The sequence below is a fragment of the Ovis canadensis genome, chromosome 19 (genome assembly GCF_042477335.2).
Source record: "Ovis canadensis isolate MfBH-ARS-UI-01 breed Bighorn chromosome 19, ARS-UI_OviCan_v2, whole genome shotgun sequence".
NCBI classification, from domain to species: Eukaryota; Metazoa; Chordata; class Mammalia; order Artiodactyla; family Bovidae; genus Ovis; species Ovis canadensis.
In genome coordinates, this window is record NC_091263.1 from 28770665 (window position 1) to 28793616 (window position 22952).

The 22952-nt window shown below is 41.2% G+C and overlaps 1 protein-coding gene across 4 annotated transcripts in view; it reads right to left on the reverse strand.

The window, feature by feature from the left end:
• The window catches only part of ULK4 (unc-51 like kinase 4), a 502577-nt gene that overhangs the window by 309105 nt on the left and 170520 nt on the right, over nucleotides 1-22952 (reverse strand). For all 4 annotated transcript variants that reach the window (XM_069560715.1, XM_069560714.1, XM_069560717.1 and 1 more), the window contains 3 exons: nucleotides 21883-21934; nucleotides 21641-21785; nucleotides 5873-5965 (listed from right to left, as the gene is read on the reverse strand). In XM_069560715.1, the coding sequence (XP_069416816.1) occupies nucleotides 5873-5965; nucleotides 21641-21785; nucleotides 21883-21934 (290 nt within the window). The remainder of the gene's footprint in view (nucleotides 1-5872; nucleotides 5966-21640; nucleotides 21786-21882; nucleotides 21935-22952) is intronic.

The following is a 22952-nucleotide window of genomic DNA, read 5'->3' on the forward strand; positions in this document are numbered from 1 at the left end:
CTGGTGGGCTACAGTCCACAGGGTCGCCAAGAGTCAGATACGACTGAGTGACTTCATTTTCACTTTATAGGTTAATGAATTACTGTTTTAGGCACTTGTCCAAATTATGGGAGGGTGAACTTGTTTCAGGCCTAGCCCTAACTTTGTTTTGGTGACAGTAAGCAATTAAACATAGACCAATCACAAAAATTAATCACCTATTAGATCACAAATAAAATCAAATAATAAAAATTAGAAATAGAACACTTCATACAATCTGGTCACAATGCAAACTAGAAATAAATAATGGACAAATTTCACATATCAGACTGGCAAAGATCAAACACTTATATACACTAATTCAATAAAATTTTAGCAAGAATAGGCACTCTCACACACCTTTGGTACAGCCGAGACTGGGGCTAATTTGGCAACACCTCTAAAATTACAGATGCTTAGACCAGGGGTTCCTGAATTTGTTTGCACACCGTCATCACCTGGTGGGCTTCAAAGCTACTGTTGCCTGTGTCCAGTCTCAGAGACTGTAATTTAATTGGCCTGGAATAAGGCCTGGGTTTTAGACTTTTTAAAACATCCCCAGATGATATTATGTGCCCTGTAGTGAAAAAATTACATCTCTCAGTATTTGTCTTATGCATATATAGTCACAAATATGATAAATAACCTACCTCATCAACTGCAGCTTTGTTTTATAATACCAATACATTAGGAATACATAAATGTTCACCAAAAGATGACAAAATATGGAATATGCATGACATGTAATATTATGTATCTGTTTTTTTTTTAGTACAGATGGTATGAGAATTATATCTCAACAAAGCTGTTACACTTATTTTTGGAAAGAAGTGACGAATGGTGCAGTCAGCATACTATCATCTATGTGAAAGACACACACACTGGTCAAGAAGTGGCTGTCTCCTGGGGTAAAAATATGCTTTTCTATGTCAATTTTTCAAATACTAAAATTTGAAATGCATTCTGTATTACTTCTTAAAATAATTTTAAAAATTAAAATGAAACATAAAATCAGTCTGGTCATATTATTCTCCACACAAACAGAATCTTCATTGGCTAACAGTCCAAGGGGCATAAGGGGAAATTTTGGAATGATGGAAATACGCTATTTTGATCATGATAGTAATTCCACAGTTGAGTATGTTTCTCAAAACTCAGAGACCTGCATACCTAAAATGCATGCATTTTACTGCATAGAGACTTATCCTTCAATAAAACCTGATGTTAAAAATATTTTTTAAAGCTTATGTGACAACCAGACCTCTTGACCAACGCTAGCAGGAATGTAAATTGGTACAACCAATAAGGAAAACTGCTTGTTAATATCTACTGGATCTGTGCAAGCACAAGTTCTGTGAGCCAGTACTTCTACTCTAGAATGAATACTCAACGGAGACACATACACAGATCCACCAAGGAGCACATAAAGTAATACTCATGGTCACGCTACTCATGACAGCAAAAATAAAAGAAAATTGGAACAGTGCAGACATTGTTAAAAGTAAAACTGGATTAGCAGACTGTAGTGTATTTGTGCAATGGACAGCCAGGCAGGAAGTTTCCCTTTGAAAAGTGGCAGTGCCAAGACCAAGAACTGATGGCTAAGAGCATGAGCAAAAAGCAAAATACAAATGGCCCTTAACCATATAAAGAAATATTCAACTTCACTCATGAAAAGGAAAATGCAAATAAAAATTACAAGGGGATAATCTATCTCATCACAATGACACATTCCAAAATTTAACAATGAATTCTGTTGGCAGGGTAGGGAACCAGGCAGCCTCAAATATATCTTTTGAAGATGCAAAATGGTAAAATCTCCACATAGGGCAGGGGCTCCCGCAGTGGCTCAGCTGGTAAAGAATCCGCCTGCCAATGCAGGAGATGCAAGAGACACGAGTTCAATCTCTGGGTCAGGAAGATCTACTGGAGGAGGAAATGACAACTCACTCCAGTATTCTTGCCTGGAAAATCCCACAGACAGAGAAGCCTGGTGGGCTACAGTCCACGGGGTAGCAAAGAGTTGGATATGACTAAAATGTACATGCACAGGATACATATAGGGCAATGTGGCCAAATCTTAAGGAAAAAAATATTTGAAGTGCATTTATTTTTTGATACACAAATACCATAGCTACAGATTTATCCTGTAAGATGTACATGCATACTAAAAACTGATGCATGAATAAGATTATTCATTGTTCATTATTATTCTATCAATCCTTTGATACAGTAAACAATGTGCAACAACCCATATCTATTAGACATCAATGAGATGAAGCATGCTACATCCATACAATGGAAGGCTTCATAACTGTAAAACACAATGTGGAAGCTCTCTATGTATCTATAAAGAAACAAAATTGGGGGGAAAAGTCATAGGGTAGAAAAACATGCATAAGATGCTATTTGTGTGTCAAAGGGAGAAATGAGAAAATACACAGTGCTATTAGTTTGCCTTCAGACATAAAATGAATAAAAGTAGTCAAACCACACAGGATATAATAGGAAGATGAGGAAAGGACACGGAGGACAGAGGAAGGAACTGCTCTTCTCAGCATATTGTATCTTTTCCCCAAATAGAAATTTATTACCCATTTCAAAATGTTGGACTGAAAAATCATTTTGCGGGGTGGGGGGGAGGGGGGGGAGAAAATCAAGTTAGGGAAATGGAAATAAAAACTTCTTTCCCCCAACCCCACTTCAAGGCGTATGAACGGATTTTTGCAAGATGCACAAAGGGTGCTGGGACCCACAGAATCTAGGACCTCCATTTAGAAAGATAGGGGGAGAGGGAGAGAGCAGGTGGGTGGTAATAGGCCTTTAATGCTTTGTTCTTGATCTCTGGAGCCTTAGTCAAAATCAACATGGGACAGCTCTTATTTTTATATCCTGTTTCAAGAGAAAGGGCCAACAGAAGAGAATAGTGAACATAGAAAGAGACCCTACAAAAGGCAAAAGTGATTATTAAATGAGGTTTGGGGGTGATAAATAATTTCAGTTTACAAAATTTTTAGGATATTTTTGTAGAACAATATTCAAAATGAATCTTGCCCTGTCAAAATGTTACACAGCAGTGATTATTACAGCTGTAACATAATTTAATTTTAAAATCACTGTTCTCATTTTAAAACTTACTTGCTTAAGCTGAAACCTTTGCACATATATGCATTTTTCTCTAGAATATTTAGAAGTAGAACTGAAGGTTGAAAGCTATGCACTTTTCACAATTTAATTATAGTGAATAAATATTAAGAGGTTCCAGATTATCAGTAGATAAGTAAAAGCAAAATAAAATAAAATCCCATTTCCATCCGAAAGTTGGCAAAGATTGTCGAAGTGTGAATAAATACTGATATAAAAAGATCTTCAAATAATTTGATATATGAAAAAGCAAATTTCAGTAAAACACATACCCAATGATACTATCTATGATGGTTTAAAATTTGACCACTACAAAGAGAAGCTATTTCAGTATATTCACACTGAATTTAATTAGACCCTCAAAAGTTCCAGAAGGACACCCTCCAAAATAATAATACAAATTAGCCCTGGCAAAGATTTGTGTATCAGTGGTGGGGAATAAGGAAGCCCAGGGTACCTCTTGGTTATATTATTGGAATTTAATATAAAGACAAGATATTCAAATATTAATTATGCAAGGAAAACGAAAAAGTTTATAAAAATTAATCCACTGAATTCTGCTTGTAAATCTTTTTTCAAAAGAATAAACTGAATTCTAAACCTAGGGTCTAATCATTTTAAAATAAAAAGATTTTAGATCATCAATTATCTGTTTCTACCTCACCAGACTTTTTCCCCTCAATATGAAAAATTTATATGCATTTAATAAAGAATTAACAAGAAGAGAAAGTAGTCTCGAAAACATGTCTCATGAATGAGCAAGAGTCAACTTAAAAAAAAAGAAATACAATCCATTCAATCTAATGAAGGGATAAAATTAGTACATAATTTTACCACTTGGTATGGAAGGTCCAGGAAACAAACAACTGTCTGAATTTGGCTTTAATTTCTAACACAAATTCACTCTTCAGACTTAAATTTCTTTTGTAGGAAGAGAGAATGCTGCTGCTGCTGCTGCTAAGTCGCTTCAGTCGTGTTCGACTCTGTGAGACCCCATAGATGGCAGCCTGTGAGACTCCCCCATCCCTGGGATTCTCCAGGCAAGAACACTGGAGTGGGTTGCCATTTCCTTCTCCAGTGCATGAAAGTGAAAAGTGAAAGGGAAGTCGCTCAGTCGTGTCCGACTCCTAGCGACCCCACGGACTGTGGCCCACCAGGCTCCTCCATCCATGGGATTTTCCAGGCAAGAGTGCTGGAGTGGGGTGCCATTGCCTTCTCCTATGGTGCCTTCTAAATCAGAAATTTTGGAAGACTCACTGGACAGAGATTTGAAAGGCTACAGAAACACAGGGTTAAAAACTGCCGAGGATATAAAAGGGTTACTTAAGTGTTCTCCAAGTTCTTTTGCAATGTGACGCCCAGGCTACATGGTCACATTTACAGGTCACTCTCTGGAAATGAACATGGCCACCCACAGGACACAGGCCTGAGAGCTGCAATAGCCCCAGCACTGTGGCTGACCTGTGACTGGGTCAAGGTACAGGCCAGGCATGGCACACCCCTGCAAAGGTTGTCTTAGTTCAGACTGCCACTCAATACAGATACTTTACAAAGAGCCTTTCTTGTCCAGCATTAATGGTAGTTCATCACTAAGTACAGATGTGAGAGCTGGACCATAAAGAAGGCACCAAAGAACTGATGCTTTTGAACTGTAGTGTTGGAGAAGACTCTTGAGAGTCCCTTGGACAACAATGAGATCAAACAAGTCAATCCTAAAGGAAATCAACCCTGAATACTCATTGGAAGGACAGATGCTAAAGCTCCAATACTCTGGCCACCTGATGAGAAGAGCCGACTCATCAGAAAAGACCCTGACGCTGAGAAAGACGAGGGCAGGAGAAGGGGGCAACAGAGGACGAAATGGTTGGATGGCACCACTGACTCAATGGACATGAGTTTGAGCAAATTTGGGGAGATGGTAAAGGAAAGGGAAGCCTGGTGTGCTACAGTCCATGGAGTCACAGCGAGGCAGACAAGACTGAGTGACTGAACGAAAACACCGCCACCACTATGCAGGACGGGTAAACAGCAGACTGGCTGAAATCCAGGTGGCTGCAACTGTGTGGTTTAGTTCTTTAAGAAAGACTTGAGGGCACCTCTTCAGGATCCAAACCCACAGGGCCAGACGTCACCCACACAACCCACACAACCAAAATCAGTGTTCTTCTTTGAAAGCGACAACTCTTCTCCTGCCCTTCTGCAGACCTGCGTCCTCTGTGACCAGTTCTTGCTTGCAAGACTGAAACAGTTGCCGCTGCTCTAGCAACTAATTTGGTGTCATCACAGGTGGTGTCTTCGATAAAGGCAAAAAGCTTTCAACTACTCAATGAAAGTATGTCAACTTGAAATAGTTGAAAAATTACAGTCAATAAATATGACAGGGACTTAATAAATAACTGTTCAGTACAATGAGGTAACAACTGACTTTTGAAAAAGTACATGTGTTAGTATTTTCTCTTCAAAGAATTTATAATCTTGGAGCATTATGGATTCCACGATATGCAAACTCCAGCAAAGAATAAAAATATAAGCACAGAATCCAAAACACCATAGATCACAGATACTACAAGCCATAAAACATGAAAATTTATCACTTTGGTAACTTAAACTCAATTCTTGTATAATCTCATCATCTTTAACATTTTTCAGAACACATAAAATTCACTTTATAGATGAGAAACAAAGAAATGGAAGTCTGAAGTGACAGCACCTGGTAAAAGTTGGGTTGTGCTCAGTCATGACAACCAGTAGCTTCAGAGCATATGCTGGTACAGGGTCCGGCTCCGTGAGGATGTGTTCATACCTGAAAGGACAACATGATTAAAAAGCACTCAGAGCTTTTCTCATCGTAAGTTTCCTCTGATCAACAGAAACAATATTCCAAGAGTTTCTAACATGTTTCCAAAAAAAGCAGATACTGAAATAAATGTATGAGCCATACCTGCATTTCCCAGTGGTGGTCAGTGATGACACTGACCTACCACTCAGAGCATGGGGGCTGGGAAGATTCAACTGGACAATTCAGCTAAAATGATCAGTACAGTCTACTGACACAGTAAGAGACTCAGAAATTTTAGCATTTGTGTTGGGTGTTGCAAAACTACCTCACATTCAGATATTCTAGAGGACTCATGAGATCCGTGTATGGTTGTACTCTTGGTACAGACAGTACAACAAAGGCGCAGAGCTGAATCTTAAGGGAGACAGACACAGGCGGAGCTGGAAGATTCCCTGTGCAAGCTTGCTTATCCTCTCTCCCTGTCACAAAGGGTCACACAGCATGCTGTTTCTCCCAGCCATGAAACTGCAGCATGTATGTGTGATGTTACCACCCAAGGAAGCCCATTACAGACTCATGGGACGAAGGTGTTTATTGAGTGGGGCTGGTCACACAGGCAACCTCAGTTCAGTCGCTTAGCTGTATCCGACTCTTTGTAACCCCACAGACTGCAGCACATCAGGCTTTCCTGTCCATCACCGACTCCTGGAGCTTGCTCAAACTCATGTCCATCGAGTCAGTGATGCCTTTCAACCATCGCAACCTCGGTCGTCCCCTTCTCCTCGTGCCTTCAATCTTTTCCAGCAGCAGGGTCTTTTCCAGTAAGTCAGTTCTTCGCATCAGGTGGCCAAAGTATTGGAGATCCAGCATCAGTCTTTCCAATGAATATTCAGGACTGATTTTCTTTAGGAATGACTGGTTTGATCTCCTTGCGTCCAAGGGACTCTCAAGAGTTTTCTCCAACACCACAGTTCAAAAAAATCAATTCTTCGGTGCTCAACTTTCTTTACGGTCCAACACCCACATTCACACATGACTACTGGAAAAACCATAGCTTTGACAAGACAGACCTTTGTTGGCAAAGTAATATCTCTGCTTTTTAATATGCTGTCTATGTTAGTCATAGCTTTTCTTCCAAGGAACAACTGTCTTTTAATTTCATGGCTGCAGTCACCATCTGCAGTGATTTTGGAGCCCAAGAAAATAAAGCCTCTCACTGTTTCCCTTGTTTCCCCGGATGGTCTTGATCACTGCCTCCTGTACAGCGTCATGAACCTCCATCCATAGTTCTTCAGGCACTCTATCAGATCTAACCCCTTGAATCTGTCTGTCACTTCCACTGTATAATCATAAGGGATTTGATTTAGGTCATACCTAAATGGCCTAATGGTTTTCCCTATGTTCTTCAATTTAAGTCTGAATTTGGCAATAAGGAGTTCATGATCTGAGCCACAGTCAGCTCCCAGTCTTGTTTTTGCTGACTGTATAGAGCTTCTCCACCTTTGGCTGCAAAGAATATAATCAATCTGATTTCAGTATTGACCATCTGGTGATGTCCATGTGTAGAGTCATCTCTTGTGTTTCTGGAAGAGGGTGTTTGCTTTGACCAATGCATTCTCTTGGCAAAACTGTGATAGCCTTTGCCCTGCCTCATTCTGTACTCCAAGGCCAAATCTCCTGTTACTCCAGGTATCTGTTGACTTCCTACTTTTTGCATTCCAGTCCCCCATGATGAAAACAACATCTTTTTTGGATGTTAGTTCTACAAGGTCTTGCAGGTCATCATAAAACTGTTCAACTTCAGCCTCTTCAGCATTAGTGGTTGGGGCATAGACTTGGACTACATAGGCAATCAAACATGTATCAAAGTCCTGGACTTTCCAAATGGAAGCAGGCATCTGGCATAAACCATACCATCTGCACAGACAGCTGAGACACAGTGGGCTACATACCCTCATTAGCTAAACACTGACTGGCAGCTCTCTGGGAGCCCAGCTCCAAGATGGCAGCCAAGGGCCCACCTTGCAAGTAGACCTTTCTCAGAAGAGCAGTCTCAGGCCTGCTATGTCAACTGTTTTCTGCACTGCGTGCTTATTTATACCTTAGAACCTGAAATGAAAAGTATGACCACAGATCATAAAACTCAAAATGCCATCATCAGAAGTTTTCACAACAAAGCCAGGCTGTGCTCTCATGTTATTTGCTATTAATACAAAAAGAGTTGGACTAAACACTGTGTCTGACCTACTTAGATTAAGCTATGCAGTAAACAGCCCCGTGCAGATGCTCAGTTAATAAGCACTGAATGAATGAATGAACAAACAGACTAACCCATCAACTTTACAACTTAACTCTCTGAAACAACTAACAAGGAGGCAAAACGTCCCCAAAAATCCAAAATGTGTATTTAAAATTCCATGATGTGGAGCGAAAGCTTTATCATCTAGAGAACAGGGCCCCAGGCTCTTACTCAGAGCCTATTTACTCTCATTTTGGAAATCATTGCATAATAAGCTTAATTATGCAGCCTCTGAGCCCACAATGATTTAAAAAAAAAAAAGAGCCAAGTAAAGGGAGGAAAGGGACTATTACAGAAAGGCAACCCGAGAATTTTAAAAAGTGCAGCTTGAAAGCATAGGAAACACGAAAGAAAGCAAACCCAAGAACTCCTAGCAGAGAGCAGTTCAGGGAGCATTTAACACAGAGGAAGCAGGCGCTCAGTCCCCAGTGGGACCTGAGAGCCCATTATGCACCATAATGTTCAACATGGGGGCAGTGAATCAAGGAAATGTTAAGTTGGATAGACTGCTCTGTTTAAGGAGTCAGAAACTACCATATTTTAGTAATGTTTCTTATGAAATATTTTTAAATTGTAGCAGTTAGAGATTTGCCTGTGTATGATAAAGACAGAAGAAAAAACAGCAATCATTCATGATAAACCATAAATAAAACAGTAATAAAGAGAATGTTAAAAAAAAACTGCAAAACCACATGTAAGTAATTTTAAGAATGAAAAAAAAATCAAATTGATGAGAGTAAGACATTCTATCATATGAAAAAAAAAATCAAGGAACATTTTTGGAGGTGAAAAAAATGTATTTGTAAAGCTTACAATTCTGAATTTTTTCAAAACAGGAACAACACAGCATTATCCCTTTCTCTAATAGTTTTATGAAATAAAAAGCTCTTACCCTAAATTGGTGACACCCAAGCCTGCCTTCAGGTTCAGTGATTTGCTAGGTGGGCTCACAGAACTCAGAATACTTGTTGTATTCCTAAGTATGGTTTCTTAGAGAAAGGATAACTGGTTAAAATCAGCAAAGGTGAAAGACACAGGGTAGAGTCCAGGGGGACCGGGCCCAAGCTTCTCGTTGTCCTCTCCCAGTGGAGCTGTGTGGACAGGGCTCAGTCCTCCCAGCAGCAATGTGTGGTAGCATGTGTAAGGTACTCCCAGCCAGGAAGGCACAGGCATGCAGGGTTCTACTAGGGGCCAGTTCCCTAGGCATAGGGTACCTTAGTGACTGACCTCTGTCTTCAGCCCCTTTGGGAGTCAGAGTCAAAATGCCCCACTGTAATTCACACTGTTATCCAGAAATATCTGGCATGGCTCAAGGCCCCAGGGATACAGAGACTCTTTTATCTGGCACGAATATTCCAAAGCCTCAGAACTACTCTTCCACAAGGCAGTCAAGCGCCAGTTTCTTCATCATGTGCAGGATTTGAACCATGCCCCACCTGCTAAGCAAAGCCTCCACAGCACATATACTTAACAGGGAAATAGAGGCACTGCTGAGTTTAGAGAGTGGCAATAGAATCAGAGGGAAGAGAAGAATGCGCGCTTCCACTGGTTACTAGTATTTGGAAATCGTCGGCCAGAGACTTTCAGCTAACGAGGGGGTGAGAAACTTCTTATGAGTCACTCACTTACTCTGGACAGCCTCCCCATCCCCACTTCCAGACTTACTGGAATGACTGAGGAAAGGACTACAAACTTATGAATTTTAAAAAGCTTCCCATGTGATGGAACTCATGTGCTTGCACAGAATGTACAGGAGGATAAACAGACAAATAGTTAGAAATATAACAGAGAAAACAATCTCAAGAGGACTGAAAAATATGAAATATTTTTGAATGGACTGAACAAGAACATGTAAAGCCTACATTTAAAAATAAAACACCAATGAAACTTTCACTGTCTGAAATACAATACAAATGTGTTGAGGTTGTCTGAGGTTATCTAACCTTGAAACAGGAGAGAAGGATGAAGCTTGTACGAGCCTATGCATGACAATTTTCCCCAAGAATGTTGCTGTTTTTCTCCCCTTGTAACAGAAGGGTAAAACAAATAATGGATCTGTTCAGAACAGAAATATTGATATGCTGAATATATTTTAATCAAAGATAGGTTTGTAATAGCCAGCAAAAATTGGCCCCAAAAATGCTGAGATATATTAAGCTTGTCTTCTCGAGAAAGCAACTGAGCTGATAGTAAATGGATTTTACGCTCCTTTGAATGACACTTATAGGAAAAAAACAAAAACAAACAAACAAAACACAATGATAATCCAGACTCCTGAAATGACTATAAAGCAGAGTGACCAGTGAGGAGTGGCCCATCTGGATGGCCGGGGCTGGAGAGGAGCACTCTGAGTGCCATGAGCCAGAGATGGAGATTGTTATCGACATAAAAGCATGCTGTCCATACAGGAACCCAAGACAGGGCCCACTCTTTTACTTCTAGGATCCTCCCCAGATAAGGAGTCTTTGCTAGGTCCCAAACAGAAACCAGGCGGGGAAAGCCATTCATACTAAATTCTCTGAGAGGAGAGAAAGCTTTTAAAATCACATTTGGGGATTTAAGGGACAGACTCTTCCCTATCTTGTTAAGTGTCTGGAGAAACCAGTGTCCAATGAGACAGTCTGGCAGAACATTTAAACAGACTAGCTAAACCACTACGGATTATTGTGAGAAGTCATTCTGGGAGTGTGACCAAAGAACCAGCCAAATGGAAAGAAGGGCCCATTTGATTGAGGCAAAGGGGAGGCACAATGTCATAAAGAAGTCCACTATGCTGGAATTAAACCCTGAACTCACATTTCACGTGTCAGTGGAGAATTTGGGAGAAAACAGTGGTTCCAGAATATCCAAGGGACTTTAAGGGATACAATGAGGAAGAGCCTGCTAAATGAAAAGCTGAAGCACTTTACAAAGCCACCAGAACTGTTAAGTTCTAGTAGGGTGGGATCAAGAATAGACACAAATTAAAAGGAAAGAAAGGTGATCCAACACTGGACAAGAAAGAGTCATCACAGAAAGGAAGACAGAACAGTCAGGCCGTATCTTATGAAAATATATCATCAATAAATTAAAAATTCAAGGAAAAAAATGTTTAAGTTTGTTGAAGTACTAAAATGAGTAAACATTCACATATTCATGAGTGAGAAGGCCTCCACAGCATGACAACAAATGAGAAGTGAACCCCAAAATTTCACAGCTTTCAAGTTTTAAAGTAGTAAGTATTTCTCAATGACAAAATCACCATAAACAAATCAAGTAGGGAAAGTTTATTTACAGAATTTTATATATTTTATACTGTCTTTATATATAACGAGCTATTTGCAAACCAATAACAACAATCCCACAGTGGTGGAGGGGAGGAAGAAATCCACCTAAGAGGAACATAAATGGCCCACATCACGAATATCAGAAGGAATGCAAGCTGAAGCTAGGAAGAGCACAGAAAAACAGGCAGTTTCGTAAAGGGAAACTGGTCGTATACACCGTTTGCTATCTTTGGAAAAAACTGCCCAAACATGATGAATGTAATTTTTAACACAGTGGTTCCACCTCTGGAGATTCAACAAAAAGAAATCACCATGCACCCAAAGATGTAGCCCTGAAAATGGCCTCGCAGTAAATGTAACAGTGGAACACTGGGGACCTCCTAGATACTTACTAACCAGAAACTGTTCAGTGATTTCAAAACATTTATAAACATAGGTGTAGACATTCAATAAATTAGCGTTAAATAAGTATGTGACACAGAGACAGTGCACTAAGTCATGTCCGACTCTTGCGACCCCATGGACTGTAGCCCACCAGGCTCCTCTGTCTATGGGATTCTCCAGGCAAGAATACTGCCATTTCCTTCTCCTCAGATATTCACAGTATCATGTCTGGAGGAAGAGACAGGCTGCAAGGAGGAAATTTCAGAAAGTACTAAGTAAATCTCATTAGAAATGAAGAAACCATTAGTAGAGGGGGCAGATGTTAACATAAAATGGAAGGCAAGAGGCAAACCACTGAGAATCTTGAATGGCTGGGTAAGAACTGTTAATATTATTTTCTTCTTTCTGAAGGTTTCAAGGTCTCTGAGCAAGGGAAAGCTATGAGGAAGGCAGTATGTTAAAATGCATTTGTAACAATGCAGGGTGAATTCCAGGCTTAAACAGCTTAAAGGAAAGAGATGTGTAGGATTAGATAAAAAGAAGACTGTCAAACATCAAAACATGGAGGTGAAATCTACCCTGAGAGAAGGCTGAGTACTTACTCTGGATTGCTGTGAGAAAGGGGTAGATAACCAACTCTTCTTGGCATTTTCTGTACAGGCTCTTCCAAATTTTGTACTAGGTGATATCCTGAGTCAACTCCAAAATTTTATGAACTGAGTCAAAAAATTTTATGAACTGAAGTTTATATCCTAAGACTTTCCAGTCTTGTGTTTTTACGTGACCTGAGTTCTACGCAATACTCTCTTGTCTTGTATGAATGCATAGATACTTAAGTGTATCAGCAGTAACCTGGACATATAAGTGGATGGAGAAAGAAACAAATGGTGGGAAGATACATATATATATTTATATATATATATATTATATTTTTTAAGTGAGAGAAAGGTAAGACTTCAAAATAAGTATTAAATATAATTTCAGATAGTAAGCCCTAATGTCTGGCTTCTTGGATAAAATCAACAACAAATTTTAATTATAAAGGCCCAAAAGGCTCCAAAAAAAACTAAAAATGACTTCAATAAAGTAATACTCAAGGTTTACAAAATACTATGCGAAAAAACTGGAGCACTAGAATTATTCTGATTCAGAGGAATGAAAGAGTATTTATCCTTACTCCTCAAATTATCCCAATTTAGATTCTCACAGGTGGTTCCCCCAGGGAGGAAAAAAAAATCACTGTACCTATGTACCTAAATGCACTGACTTAGGTTAACACTCAGAAACATAAAAGAATTTAAGTAGAAGGAAAAAAGTAGAACTTTCATCTGGTACAAAAATATTTAAATATTATCTGCAAAAAAAAAAAAAGCTTATCTAAGGAAAGGCTGAAAATGAAATACTCCTAAATACTCTGATTCCCATCAAAGATAGTCAAGTTCATGCCTATTTTAACACAGAATACGTAGTTAAGGAAGACAAAGATGCAACACAGAGAACCATCTGGATGTCTTTTGAGTCACCAACACAGAAATTTGGTAGTGAAATTCAAGACTTTGCTGGATATTATTTCAGAGACAAACTCTACAGTGTGTTGCCACAACAAAACCCATTTATAAATTCATATTTCTAAAAGGAAATACAATTCTACGTTGTCAAGGATACAGTCCTTTCTGAAATTCTGAAAAACAAAGTCTTAATAATTTATGAAGTCATTATAGCCCTGATGATTGTACAGGTCACAAGAGAGTTAGAAAACAGAAGTGAAAAAAAAACAGACAGTACTCACTTTCCCCAGGAGAGAAAGGCTGAATGTTCTACTGTCAAAAAAACACTGTCAACACATTTACATCAGCATGATCTCCTTTCCATACAAAACACTCAAAGCTAAATGAAAGTATGAAAATAGAACAAAAACGTGTTGGCAAAGTGGTTCCAATCTACCAAAGGCAAATTTCATAGCACATTTTCCCCCATGGCTTTCTACCTGGCATAAAGCCCTTCCTTGATATGCTACCTAAATAAAATAAGCTCTCCCTCCATTCCCCTCGTCAACTGAGGTGAAAAAAAAAGCATAAACTAAAACTTGAGACACCTTTTATTTGGCAGACTTGCTGGGGACTCAGATAGCTCTGAGGGACTGCACAGAGAGGAAAGAGAGGAGCCACGATATATAGGCACTTTCACAACAAAAAATAGGTAGACAGTTGGAACAAAGGATTACCGTTAATTAAAGAAAAACTAGACATCTCACGTTAATGAATCTAGCACTTTTCTCTGTATGGGAAGATGCAAGAGTCTGGGATTACTGAAATTATCCCTTTGAAACACACCTTAGCTATCAAGGACCTATTCTTTCCTGCACCCTGAATCCCCCCAGGGTACAGAGTCTGGGGAGGCTGCAGCAGCTGACAGCTTGGCGGCCACACCGCCCTTTGCTGATACGGCAGGTGTCATTCTCCATCTACTTACACCACTCTGGTTTTTCTTCACAGCGCCCACAACGAACTGAAATCACCTTACATGTTCATTTGTTTAGTCTCACCCACTAGACTGTAAGGGCACCAGGAGGCAGGGATTCAGTCTTTCTCACCATAATATCCTGAGTGGCTGACACAGACATCTCTTGATATCATTTACTGAATGAATTAAGAAAGAAAGAGAGAGAAGAGAAGGAAGGGTTTTAAACCTCCTATGAATGATCACACAAGGGAGTTCAAATTACACTATTTATGTTTGTATGAATATTAGAATTTCCTCTTCCCTAAGAAGAGTAATGATGTATTCCCTGAACGAATGATGTAGTCCCACTTACAGCAATGCCCTCCCCTTATGTAACAAGCGACAGACAAAAATATTCAGTCAGAAGACTACTTTCAGTGTTAAGATTTCACCGATAAGAACTTTGATATAAAACTTCTGAGCAGCAATGATTTTAATTAATAAGGTCAGTCTGGGCTTAAGCTCCATTAAATATTGCCTCTTTTTCTTCTGCAACAACCTTCAAAATTAAATCTTGTCTCTGCTGAAAAAAAATCATGCCAATTTTCTAAGTATACGTGGTTTATCTTTCTTCTCAGAAAAAAAAAAAACAAACTTTTTCTCATTAATCATACAGGTAACAGTTGGCATTCCAACTGTCTTGAAAAAAGGGGGGAAATGGAGAGAAGAGGTAGGAGGGAGGAAGAAGTAAGGGTATACACACCAAGTCAACGGCAGGACGGAGACCTGAATACAAATATATTCTAATCACAAGATCCAGACTGCCAATGACTGACATTACCAAGCTCAATAAGCAGAGAGTTTCCTCCAGCTGGTGGCCAAGGAGGAAGTCAGGGAAATGGCAAGCATGAAGGGATTTGACAAACTGCTGCTGATTCGAAGATGGAGGGGCCACGTGAAAGGAGTTCTGGGCAACTAAAATACCAGGAGGTGGCAGAGAAATAGGTGCTTTGGCCCTGCAACTGTGTACAGCTGTATAAATAATGGCCCCCAGAAGATATGTTCAAGTCCTGACCCCTAACCCTGTGAAGGTGACCTTATTTGGGTCTTTGCAGATGTAGTTGAGGATTTCCAGGTAAGATGGGCCTGAATGGAGGGTACTGCTGCTGCTGCTGCTAAGTCGCTTCAGTCGTGTCCGACTCTGTGCAACCAGAGACGGCAGCCCACCAGGCTCAGGCCCTAAATATAATGACTGACGTCCTTACGAGAGAGAGGCAGAGGAAAATGTGAAGCTGGGAGGCGAGAAGGCCACATGAATACAGACAGACTGGAGGGATACTGCCGTAAACCCACGATGCCCATAGCTCAATTCTCCCTCAGAGTCTCCCTAAAAGAAAGAACCCTGCTGACACTTTGATGGCAGACCTCTGGCCTCCTAAATCATGGAAGAGAACAGTCCTGTTGTTTTAAGCCGGCCTCTGTACGGTAATCTGTTACAGCAGCCCTGAAAAACTAATACAAACCACAAGAAACAATCCTGCCAGGAGCCTGAACGAGCCCGGAGGCAGAATTTTCCTGGAGTCTTCAGACAAGGACTAAGCCCAGTATTGCACTGTGTGTGTTACTCACTCAGTTGTGTCCAACTCTTTGTGACCCCATGGACTATAGCCTGGCAGGCTCCTCTGTCCATGAAATTTCCCAGGCAAGAACACTGGAGGAGGTTGCCTGTTCCTTCTCCAGGGGATCTTCCCAACCCTGGGATCGAACCTGAGTCTCCTGCACAGGCCGGCAGGTTCTTTACTTGTCTGAGCCAGCAGGGAAGTCCTGAATTATAGTGGCTGGGATCTTTCCAACCCAGGAACTGAACCCAGGCCTCCTGCATTGCAGGCAGATTCTTTATCGACTGAGCTACGAGGGATACCATTAACATGTTATTTATTGATAGAAAAGCTAATAGAATGTTTAGAGTTTAATTTTCTTGTATTGTTAGTTAATACTTATATACAAAATTAAAGTTGTGATGGAAACATCCCTTTCTTGCTCCTGACATGGAAATGTCCATAACAGAATACTATTTAGACTGTGATCAAAGGAATCCAGTGTTCTGGGCCATGTTAACAGATAAGCTGTAGGAAGTAGTGTCATTGTGGCATATAATGTTGAGAAATCCTAAGCTTAAAAAAGTTAAACGGGTAAAAATCAAAAGCACACAGAATATTCCAGGAAGAACACATGTTCCAGAGCACGTTTATAAACATGTGCACACCCACAGTTTAAGAAAGGTGGCTTCCATATTTATTTAATGTATACTTATGTGAGGGGCTTCCCAGCACGGTGGTAAACAACCTACCTGCCAATGCAAGACACACAGGAGACTTGGGTTCAATCCCTGGTCTATTTACTGCCCACTACTCTGCCTCTTCCAGGCCTGTGCTTACCTCCATTCCAGCCTAGGGTATCCACTCCTCTTCTATCTAATCATTCTCAGGTTTCAAAGTCTAACTCAAATACCAACTCTCTATAAGTCATATTATATAATCTTCCATATACAAAAGGCACTAAACAAATACTTCAAACCAAAGTTCAGGACTTCCCTGGTGGCCGAGTGGTTGAGAGTCTGCCTGTCAATGCGGGGGACACAGGTTCAACCTCTGCTTTGGGAAGACCCCACGTGCCACGTGACAACTGAGCCTGTGCGCCACAAGAGAAGCCACAGCAATGAGAGTAACCCCCACTCCCTACAACTAGAGAAAGCCCGCATGCAGGAACAAAGGCCTCATACAGCCAAAAATAAACAAATAAATCTGTTAGAAAAAGGGCTGAGATCATTAAAAAAAATAAAATCAGTGTGATGAAGTGACTTTAAAAAAAAGAAATAAAGAAACCAAAGTTCATCCTTCTAGAAAGCAAAGCATGGACAGTAACAAGAGGTGACAGTTTTCTGATATTTACAGTTCACACAGTAAGTGATTTACTCATGATATCTATGATGGTTTCATTATTGATGCATCACCAATTATTCTCAGTGCATCAGTGAGAGTATTTCAAGATGAGATTACCTCAACAGACTGAGTAACACAGATGACCCTCCCTGATGTGGGTGGGCCTCGTCTCATCGGCCGAAAGAGAACAAAAAGACTGAATCAGAAGGAACACCCCCTGCCCCACTTCCCTGCTCTGGGACATGGGGTCTTCTACTGTTTCTGAACTTAAATGGAGACACTGACGCTTCCTGAGTCTCCAGCCTGTCAGCTTCCAGACTGGCACTTACACTCTCAGCTCTCCTGGTTCTCAGGCCTGCAGACTCAAACTGGAACTATACCATTGGTTCACCTGGGTCCTCGTTTACAGCCTGCCAATCTCAGGACTTCTTGGCCTCCATAATCAAGTGAGCCAATTTCTTATAACAAAGCCCTTTTGTGTTCTCGCGCTCTCTCTCTCTCTCTCTCTCTCTATATATATATATATATATATATATATATATACACACACACACACACACACACCCACATACATCCTATTCCTTCGGCTTCTCTGAGAATCATAACTAATATTTATTTTAATATGGTATTTATTCTTACAACTGAGTTTTCACTCGAATCATACCACAGTTCTGAGAAGCACCTGGAACACAGGTATTACATGGTACTTAACAAGATTAAACTACTGTGCTTCCTGAAAATTTTACAACAGCTCTTAGAAGAAGACATCCATTCTTCCCCTAGGATCATCACCCACGGGCCACTTAACCGAGCAGAAAGAGCCTCTCTGAGAACAAAGCCGCACAGACGCAGGCAGAGTAGAGACGGTGAGGGGGACACGTCCACACAGTACTGTGAACATAATTCAAACCCCTGAACTCAGCTATATTTGACACCAGCACAAGTCTGACTTCTTAGTTATGTAAGAAAATAATTACTTAGCAAGTTAGTCTGAGTTAAGTATTACTGTTTGCAAATAAAACTGTCCTAACTAATAAAACATTTTCAGGTGAAAAGACTGAAAAGATTGTCACTGTGGCTTTATCTAAACTACTGTTTACAATCAAAGATAATTAAAACTTTAACAAAATTAAAAGGATCAACATTAATATGTCTATTTGCACACTGAAGCAGGTGCTATATAGCTCCTATAAACTCTAGAAACTTCATTATTCTTAAGCCATCATATGTACATACCATTATGAGCATTTCTAAACTTATAATTACCAAGAGCTATCTTCAGAAACCAAACCTTGTTAAGGTTTCTAGTTTTCCATTATATAAGTTAAATGAATGCATCACTTATATTTCAGTTTTTAAAATTTGTACAGATTACTTATTGAGCCCTTACTATATATGACAAGTGGGCACAATTATTATTAACTATTTAATGGCCACTACTATGAAATATGTACTCTTACTGTACCACTGGAGAGGGAAATGGCAACCCATTACAGTATTCTTGCTGGAGAATTCCCTGGACAGAGGAGCCTGGTGGGCTATAGTCCATGGAGTCACAAAGAGTCGGACACAACTGAGTGACTAACACCCACCGTACATATCACAATCTTCCTTTTAGAGTTTAATATGAGAGAGTATAATAATCTTCCTAATAGTAAGAGTCAGGGAGCTCCATATTTGTCTAGAGCGTATTATGTCCCACATACTGCACTAAGTGCCTAAGAGAAGCATCCCATCTAACCCTCATTTTTGAATCTTCTGAATTAGATACTATTATCCTCCTTTTATAGATGAGGAAACTGAGGCTTAGAGAATGAAATGCAGAGCCAAGACCTGTGCTCCACAGCAGAATCAGTCCACAAGCTTTGAAAACCTTCTACACTACATCCCAGTAAAGCCCACACCATTATCCAAAGTACGTTTCAAATTGCTGAACAAAGACCTGAGCTCATCTACGTTACATTTGTTCTTGAATTGCCATGTGATTTACATGTGTGTTTTCCTCTTTAATTTCTCACCTCTGGAAAAGGTACAGATGCACATGAAAGGAAATACATATTATTCATTACAGCTCAGATGAATAAAATACGAGCACTAAGTTATACAATCAATACTTTCTACACTAAAAACTGTTCCAAAAGTGGGCAGACTGTAGAAACGAAATTAGATAAATGTGCATAGGTGTTAACAAACTAACATTAAGCCAAGAAGTTTTATTGGGGGAAATACTTAGGGGACATCTCAGGTCCTGGAAAATGCTTCAGTACAATTTCAGTACAAGTTGTCAGGTAACAGACAATCAATGTATATCTTTTAAAATCCTTGGGACTGCCCTGGGGGTCCAGTGGTTAAGGATCCGCTTGCCCCTGCAGTAGACACAGGTTCAATCCCGAATCTGGGAATATCCCACATGCCTCGGGGCAACAAAGCCTGTGTGCCACAATACTGACCCCACGTGCCCTACAGCCGGCAAGCGGCAACTAAGGAGAGCCCACGCACAGCAACAAAGACCCAAAGCAACCAAAAGAAAATACATACATAACATTTTTTAAAAACACATATTTTGTACAAAACTACACTGAAGCACTTAGTTGTCAGAAAGATACATATGGTTGTATGTAAGTAGTTCGGAAATGTAAGATGGCAGTGAAAGTATTTATCAGTTCCATGAGACAAATCTGAATCTTTGGACTTCTCTGGCAGTCCAGTGGTTAAGACTCCATGCTTCCAACACAGGGGGTCATGGATTTGATCCCTGCTCAGTACTCTTGCCTGGAAAATCCCATGGACGGAGGAGCCTGGTGGGCTGCAGTCCATGAGGTCGCTAAGAGTTGGACACGACTGAGCGACTTCACTTTGACTTTTCACTTTATGCATTGGAGAAGGAAATGGCAACCCACTCCAGTATTCTTGCCTGGAGAATCCCAGAGACGGGGGAGCCCGGTGGGCTGCCTTCTATGGGGTCGCACAGAGTCAGACACGACTGAAGCGACTTAGCAGCAGCAGCAGCAGTGAACTAAGATCCCACAATGCATGGCAAGCAATCCATCATTTCTTTAAGATTTGAATCTTATATTCATCCACATTAAGTACAAACCATATATGCACATATGCATACATAACAAATGCGACCAAAAATATATTCATTGATAGTTTATCACTGAAAAAGCACCAATAAGAAAGCTTAATTTTTTTTCATATAATCATTTTCTTACATGGGGGTATCAAAAGTATTCTTATTGTATGTTACCAGGGCTCTCCCTGAACCTAATTGCAGAAGCATGGGGAGCAGCAAGAACCAAGGGGCTGGCCTCATACATCAAGCCATCAGGGGTCAAGCTCCCAAGAGTCAAGACAGGCTCTCTCAGAGGGAGTAGGGTTGTCACACACTGGCTACACATTTCGTAAAATGTATCTTCCTGAGTCAACAAGCAGTGGTTGAGCTCTTTAGAATATAATTAGATCTCGTTTCTATATCATGAAAAAAAATGTCTTTTTTTAAATGAGAAAGATCTTGAGAGGTTTAACAAATATCAGGGAGCAGCTGGTGCAACTGCCATCCTTGGAAACTTGCTGGCCTGACTCAGACCGCAGCCTAGGCCCTGAAAAAGCAGGATCAGGCGTGCTCATCAATGCCTGACACACCTTCCAACAGTTAATTTTGGAAAAAAAATATTTAACAGTGATATATGGCATGCACTTATTTAATTTCAATTTCTTTTGTTTGATAAAATTTGCAGAGTTGCTTGAATTATGTCGTTTTAGAGCTTAACATATTTGCACTGGGTACTCTCAGCAGTTATCACATCATGTGTCTGCTACATAAGCAATGGAGTAAAAGGAAAGAATGCATCCCTTCTGTTAATTAATACTCATTAACTGTTCTGGTACTATTCCCCAATTCAGCTCCCCCAAATATATTATTTTTAATTAAACAATTTCCACTGCAAGAGTTTGGGGAGGAGTGAAGGAAGATGTCCTTCCTTCTCCATTATTTCTGAGTAGGTCCAGGAAAAGTCCCAGTTTCAAGTTCAGAAGTCTCATCATGCTGACCTTGAATAATAAACCTTATCCTTCTGGCCACAAACACCTTTGAATATGCAAAAGTTCAATCACATGCCTCATAAAAAAACAGATAAAGCTCTGAATGGATGTTTCTGAAGATGGACTGAGACGCTCCTGGGCCCCAAGCAGTGTAGTAGTTACTGCCTCTCTTTCTAGACCTCCGACAGTGAGTGCCTGAGCACACACACACAGAAATATCAGGACCCTCCCTGAGACCCCGGGCCCATCACTGGACCTGGTCTGACGGCGGCATCCTGGGCACCCCACCCTTCCCTGCCTGAGTGCAGCATGTGAAGCTTACTGGGGAAGTAAGCCATCTCTGATTAGAGCCAGAAGATTGTTGTCAGAGTCGACATTCGCCACCTCCTTGCCTTCATCAGGCTCCTGGTTCACAAGCAGGGATGTGGTTTCTGAGAGTAGCCGCAAGCTGAAGAGTCTCCACTCCACTGGAAAGACAGAGAGATGCCAAGAACGTGACCACATGGAGTCGGAAGGAAAACAGAACGTGTGCCTGCTGGTGCTTGTTGATGTGGTCACACTTACCATTCTGGCTCTGAACCAATGACACCAAGGGGGGCAGGATATAATCAACCACCTAAAAAACAAGACGTAAAAGACTCCGTTCAAATCCCAACAAACAAAAAACTAATACTGTCTGTGTGCCCGATGCACAGCGGGGTCAAACAACACTCGAAGGTCGGAGTTTGGAGCAGAGAAAGGTTTAGTGCAGGGCCCTGCAAGGGGATGAGTGGTTCATACCCTAAAAACCCCAAACTCCCTGAAAGCTTTCAGCTAAAGCCTTTCATCGGAAAGGTGAGGGAGGGGCGTGGTTAGCTGTTGCAGACTTCTAGGTGTCAGATCCTGTGTTCTTGTAGCTGGTCACAATGTTCCCATAAACCTTCGCCAAATGTTATTCTCTGTTCTGATAAGAAGGGACAAGGTCACCAGGCTCAACTTTCACCCTCTGAGGCCCAGGCCTGGCTAAGAGGAAGGGGCCCCCTGCAGATCAGTCCCCCTGAATGCTGGCACAGCCCCCAGCCTGGTCCTCCCACCAGTGCCCTGTCCAGCTGAGGAGGTGGATCTCAGCTGGCAGCATCTTCAGGGCCAGGTCTCCACACTCTGCCCAGCTGTCATCACTGAGGGAGCCAGGCGCCCAGCAGCCCGTGGCCCTCAGGCTGCCCTAACAGGGGCATGGTTTTGTGGACCAACATCCAAGATGACCACCGTCACCTTTAGGTCATGGAGGTGGGGATGGGGGAGAGGTCTGCATCTCCTCAAAGCCTAGGGCTGGCCAGTGGAGGGCCTGGCAAGAGCTCTGGAGCCTGCAGGGCACAGCCCCCTGCTTGTCCCCGGGCCCCCACCTCACCCACTAGCCTGAGGGCCTGGAGGTCCTGGGAAAGAAGGCCACGACCCACCTCTCACTGCACTTTCTGCCACGAGGACCACTGCCCCGCTGATCACAGGCAAAGTGGGCCTCTAGCCACAGTCCTCGCCCACCCCCCAGGGTCACATGCTCACATGCTAAGTGTCCGTCAAACCTGCCCTGCCCCTGTTACAATATCAACCACTACCCACGCCATTTTTCACTGACAAATCACTAGTCAGAGGGGTGA